At 56.1% G+C, this 6124-nt stretch overlaps 1 protein-coding gene across 5 annotated transcripts; it reads left to right on the top strand.

The window, feature by feature from the left end:
- The first annotated feature begins 227 nt into the window (after positions 1 to 227).
- FUT1 (fucosyltransferase 1) lies at positions 228 to 6035 on the top strand. Of its 5 annotated transcripts, XM_063800317.1 has the most exons (4): positions 357 to 722; positions 925 to 1155; positions 1322 to 1557; positions 2760 to 6035. In XM_063800317.1, the coding sequence occupies exon 4, from the start codon at positions 2762 to 2764 to the stop codon at positions 3860 to 3862; it is 1101 nt and encodes a 366-aa protein (XP_063656387.1). In that variant the 5' UTR covers positions 357 to 722; positions 925 to 1155; positions 1322 to 1557; positions 2760 to 2761; the 3' UTR covers positions 3863 to 6035.
- The last annotated feature ends 89 nt before the right edge of the window (positions 6036 to 6124 follow it).

Here is a 6124-nt window from a genome sequence, read left to right as displayed (position 1 = left end):
GCGCCCGGATAATTTTTTGTATTTTTAGTAGAGACAGGGTTTCACCGTGTTAGCCAGGATGGTCTCCACCTCCTGACCTTGTGATCCGCCCGCCTCAGCCTCCCAAAGTGCTGGGATTACAGGCGGGAGCCACCGCGCCCGCCCGAAATAGTGAAAGTCTTAAAGTCTTTGATCTTTCTTCTAAGTGCAGAGAAGAAAACGCTGACGTATGCTGCCTTCTCTTTCAGCTTCGGCTGCCTAAAAGGGAAGGGCCCCCTGTCCCATGATCACGTGACTTGCTTGACCTTATCAGTCATTTGGACGACTCACCCTCCTTATCCTGCCCCCCTTGTCTTGTATACAATAAATATCAGCGCGCCCAGCCATTCGGGGCCACTACCGGTCTCTGCGTCTTGGTGGTAGTGGTCCCCCGGGCCCAGCTGTTTTCTCTTTATCTCTTTGTCTTGTGTCTTTATTTCTTACAATCTCTCCTCTCCGCACAGGGGAAGAACACCCACCCGCAAAGCCCCGTAGGGCTGGACCCTACGTTAGCCTGCCCTGCTCGGGGTTGGCGATGCTGGAGGTGGGCCTTGGACCAGAGAAAATGCTTTAATTAGGTGACAAGCGGGCAGAGGCCTTTGTCTCTGGCGCCGGCAGCCAACGGCCCCCGCTGACGGCGTGGGAAACAGACCCTGTTCCACTCCGGTCTCCAGCCTTGGAATGGTTGCCTTCGTGCAATGCAGGTCTGGAAAGTAGCAGTTTGGCACGGGACCCTAGAATTCCCCAAAAGGAGTGACTAGGGGCTGGGATTCTGGAATTTGAGTGTGGACGGTGAGGCGGGGGGTGTGGGAGATCGGAGACCCTGGTGGGCGCGGGGGCACCTGCAGGCTGGAGGCCCTCGCGCGCTCCGGCGGCAGCCTGGCAAACAGGTTCTCCATCCCCCAGGAGGACGCGGCAGAGGGCGGACGATCGCTCCACTCGCCGGGACCAGGTGCGGGGGCCCTGCCCAGCCGCTGGGGCGTGGCCAGGCTCGAAGCACCCAGGTGTCGGGGGCCGACTCTAAGCCCTGGCACCGGAAGAGAGAGGGCGGCGGATTGCACCTCCCGGCTCCAGCATTGCAACTGGGCGCTCCGTCTCCTGGTCCACGCAATGATGCCGCGGCTGCTCAGAAGCCAGGTAGCCTGCCCCGGGTGAAGCCTTCGCGCCGGTCAATGACGGGGCGGAGGGGCAGGGCGCGGTCCCCTGCATCCCTGATCTGGGGAGCGGTGGGCCCAGGGGCCATCGCCTTAGCCCCTGGCGCTGGGGCTCGGCGCCAAGTGACGGGCGGGGCTCCACCTTCCAGCCATCCGCCCGGCCCGGGAGGGCGGACGCCGCGAGACTCCCGGCCGCGCCCTCTCCTTCCTCTCCTCCCCAAGCCCTCGCTGCCAGTCCGGACAGGCTGCGCGAAGGGGAGGGCTGCCGGGCCGGATAGCCGGACGCCTGGCGTTCCAGGGGCGGCCGGATGTGGCCTGCCTTTGCGGAGGGTGCGCTCCGGCCACGAAAAGCGGACTGTGGATCTGCCACCTGCAAGCAGCTCGGGTAAGTGGGGACTGCCCCACTCAGTTGTTCCTGGGACCCAGGAACAACTCCTTCAGAACCAGGAGGTGCACCCCCAACCTCCTCTCCAGGTCTTCCTAAGGCCCTAGGAATCTCCGCCACCTCCCCAGCCATTACTCCTCCAGCAACCAAGATGCTCCTTCCGCTCCTGACCCTCCAGCCTCTCTTGTTTTACTTGAACTATCGTTTCCCATCATCACCTCTGTGGTGGATTTTGCACCTCTCAGACAGGTACTCCTGAGAAACAGGCTGGTGGAAGAGTCCAGTATCAGCGGAACTTACAGGAGGGGAGACTCGAGATTCCTTCAGGAAAGGTGTAGGAACCTGGACCACTTTTTTTTTTTTTTTTTTTTTTTTTTTTTTTTTTTTTTAAGACAGGGTCCCTCTCTGTCGCGCAAGCTGGAGTGCAGTCAGTGGTGCTATCGCGGCTCATTGTGAGCTCCGGGGATCCTCCCGCCTTAGCATCCGGTGTAGCTGAGACCACAGACATGTGCCACCATGCCAAGCTAATTTTATTTATTTTTTTTGGAGATGGAGTTTCACTCTTGTTGCCCAGGCTGGAGTGTAATGGCATGATCTCAGCTCACCGCAACCCCCGCCCCCCGGGTTCAGGCGATTCTCCTGCCTCAGCCTCCCGAGTGGCTGGGATTACAGGCATGCGCCACCATGCCCGGCTAATTTTGTATTTTAAGTAGAGACAGGGTTTCTCCACATTGGTCAGGCTGGTCTCGAACTCCCAACCTCAGGTGATCCACCCACCTTGGCCTCCCAAAGTGCTGGGATTACAGGTGTGAGCCACCGCGCCGGGCCCATGCCAAGCTAATTTTAAAATTTTTTTGTAAGAGTGCTCTGTTGCCCAGGCTGATCTTGAACTCCTAGGCTCAAGGGATCCTCCCACCTCTCAGCCTCCCAATATGCTGGGATTACAGGTGTGAGCCACAGTGCCCAGCCAAACCATGGCTATCTTGAAAACCACTTGTCTTCCAGTCCCCATGCCCCGAAATTCCAAGGCTCTCATCCCTGAAACCTAGGAATCAGGCTCTCCCTACCTCAGCCCCAGGAGTCTAAACCTTTAACTTCCTCTTTCCCTGGGACTAAGGAGTGCTGCACCCCAGGCGCCTCCCTTACCCCACATCCCTCCTCAGCCTCAGTGCATTTGCTAATTCGCCTTTCCTCCCCTGCAGCCATGTGGCCCCCGAGCCATCGTCAGCTCTGCCTGGCCTTCCTGCTAGTCTGTGTCCTCTCTGTAATCTCCTTCTTCCTCCATATCCATCAAGACAGCTTTCCACATGGCCTAGGCCTGTCGATCCTGTGTCCAGACCGCGGCCTGGTGACACCCCCAGTGGCCATCTTCTGCCTGCCGGGTACTGCGATGGGCCCCAACGCCTCCTCTTCCTGTCCCCAGCACCCTGCTTCCCTCTCCGGCACCTGGACTGTCTACCCCAATGGCCGGTTTGGTAATCAGATGGGACAGTATGCCACGCTGCTGGCTCTGGCCCAGCTCAACGGCCGCCGGGCCTTTATCCTGCCTGCCATGCATGCCGCCCTGGCCCCGGTATTCCGCATCACCCTGCCCGTGCTGGCCCCAGAAGCGGACAGCCGCACGCCGTGGCGGGAGCTGCAGCTTCACGACTGGATGTCGGAGGAGTACGCGGACTTGAGAGATCCTTTCCTGAAGCTCTCTGGCTTCCCCTGCTCTTGGACTTTCTTCCACCATCTCCGGGAACAGATCCGCAGAGAGTTCACCCTGCACGACCACCTTCGGGAAGAGGCGCAGAGTGTGCTGGGTCAGCTCCGCCTGGGCCGCACAGGGGACCGCCCGCGCACCTTTGTCGGCGTCCACGTGCGCCGTGGGGACTATCTGCAGGTTATGCCTCAGCGCTGGAAGGGTGTGGTGGGCGACAGCGCCTACCTCCGGCAGGCCATGGACTGGTTCCGGGCACGGCACGAAGCCCCCGTTTTCGTGGTCACCAGCAACGGCATGGAGTGGTGTAAAGAAAACATCGACACCTCCCAGGGCGATGTGACGTTTGCTGGCGATGGACAGGAGGCTACACCGTGGAAAGACTTTGCCCTGCTCACACAGTGCAACCACACCATTATGACCATTGGCACCTTCGGCTTCTGGGCTGCCTACCTGGCTGGCGGAGACACTGTCTACCTGGCCAACTTCACCTTGCCAGACTCTGAGTTCCTGAAGATCTTTAAGCCGGAGGCCGCCTTCCTGCCCGAGTGGGTGGGCATTAATGCAGACTTGTCTCCACTCTGGACATTGGCTAAGCCTTGAGAGCCAGGGAGACTTTCTGAAGTAGCCTGATCTTTCTAGAGCCAGTGGTACATGGCTCCAGAGGCCTGGCATCTTCTGGAGAAGCTTGTGGTGTTCCTAAAGCAAATGGGTGCCCGTATCCAGAGTGATTCTAGCTGGGAGAGTTGGAGAGAAGGGGGACGTTTCTGGAAATGTCTGAACATTCTAGAACTAGCAAAACATCTTGTCCTGATGGCTGGCAGGCAGTTCTAGAAGCCACAGTGCCCACCTGCTCTTCCCAGCCCATATCTACAGTACTTCCAGATGGCTGCCCCCAGGAATGGGGAACTCTCCCTCTGGTCTACTCTAGAAGAGGGGTTACTTCTCCCCTGGGTCCTCCAAAGACTGAAGGAACATATGATTGGTCCAGAGCAAGCAGTCACCAAGTCCCCTTCTGTGTTTCTGGAGCGATTCTAGAGGGAGACTTGTTCTAGAGAGGACCAGGTTTGATGCCTGTGAAGAACCCTGCAGGGCCCTTATGGACAGGATGGGGTTCTGGAAATCCAGATAACTAAGGTGAAGAATCTTTTCAGTTTTTTTTTTTTTTTTTTTGGAGACAGGGTCTCGCTCTGTTGCCCAGGCTGGAGTGCAGTGGCGTGATCTTGGCTCACTGCAACTTCCGCCTTCTGGGTTCAAGCGATTCTCCTGTCTCAGCCTCCTGAGTAGCTGGGACTACAGGCACAGGCCATTATGCCCAGCTAATTTTTGTATTTTTAGTAGAGACGGGGTTTCACCACGTTGGCCAGGATGGTCTCGACCTCCTGACCTTGTGATCCACCTGCCTTGGCCTCCCAAAGTGCTGGGATTACTGGCATGAGCCACTGTGCCCAGCCCGGATAATTTTTTTTAATTATTTATTTATTTATTTATGTTTTGAGAGGGAGTCTTGCTCTGTAGCCCAGGCCAGAGTGCAGTGGCGCGATCTCAGCTCACTGCAAGCTCCGCCTCCCGGGTTCATGCCATTCTGCCTCAGCCTCCTGAGTAGCTGGGACTACAGGCGCCCGCCACCACGCCCGGCTAATTTTTTTTGTATTTTTAGTAGAGACGGGGTTTCATCGTGTTAACCAGGATGGTCTCGATCTCCTGACCTCGTGATCCGCCCACCTCGGCCTCCCACAGTGCTGGGATTACCGGCGTGAGCCACCATGCCTGGCCCGGATAATTTTTTTTAATTTTTGTAGAGATGAGGTCTTGTGATATTGCCCAGGCGGTTCTTGAACTCCTGGGCTCAAGCAATCCTCCCACCTTGGCCTCCCAGAATGCTGGGTTTACAGATGTGAGCCAGCACACCGGGCCAAGTGAAGAATCTAATGAATGTGCAACCTAATTGTAGCATCTAATGAATGTTCCACCATTGCTGGAAAAATTGAGATGGAAAACAAACAATCTCTAGTTGGCCAGCGTCTTGCTCTGTTCACAGTCTCTGGAAAAGCTGGGGTAGTTGGTGAGCAGAGCAGGACTCTGTCCAACAAGCCCCACAGCCCCTCAAAGACTTTTTTTTTGTTTGTTTTGAGCAGACAGGCTAAAATGTGAACATGGGGTGAGGGATCACTGCCAAAATGGTACAGCTTCTGGAGCAGAACTTTCCAGGGATCCAGGGACACTTTTTTTTAAGCTCATAAACTGCCAAGAGCTCCATATATTGGGTGTGAGTTCAGGTTGCCTCTCACAATGAAGGAAGTTGGTCTTTGTCTGCAGGTGGGCTGCTGAGGGTCTGGGATCTGTTTTCTGGAAGTGTGCAGGTATAAACACACCCTCTGTGCTTGTGACAAACTGTCAGGTACTGTGCTCATTGCTAACCACTGTCTGTCCCTGAACTCCCAGAACCACTACATCTGACTTTGGGCAGGTCTGAGATAAAACGATCTAAAGGTAGGCAGACCCTGGACCCAGCCTCAGATCCAGGCAGGAGCACGAGGTCTGGCCAAGGTGGACAGGGTTGTCGAGATCTCTGGAGCCCCTTGCTGTTTTTTGGAGGGTGAAAGAAGAAACCTTAAACATAGTCAGCTCTGATCACATCCCCTGTCTACTCATCCAGACCCCATGCCTGTAGGCTTATCAGGGAGTTACAGTTACAATTGTTACAGTACTGTTCCCAACTCAGCTGCCACGGGTGAGAGAGCAGGAGGTATGAATTAAAAGTCTACAGCACTAACCCGTGTCTCTGTAGCTTTTTTGGAGCCAGAGCCACTGTGTATGTGTGTGTGGGTTTGTGTGTGTGTGTGTGTGTGTGTGTGTGTGTAA

Source organism: Pan troglodytes, chromosome 20, assembly GCF_028858775.2.
Source record: "Pan troglodytes isolate AG18354 chromosome 20, NHGRI_mPanTro3-v2.0_pri, whole genome shotgun sequence".
In the NCBI taxonomy this organism is placed as follows: Eukaryota; Metazoa; Chordata; class Mammalia; order Primates; family Hominidae; genus Pan; species Pan troglodytes.
This window is presented reverse-complemented; position numbering and strand designations above follow the sequence as displayed.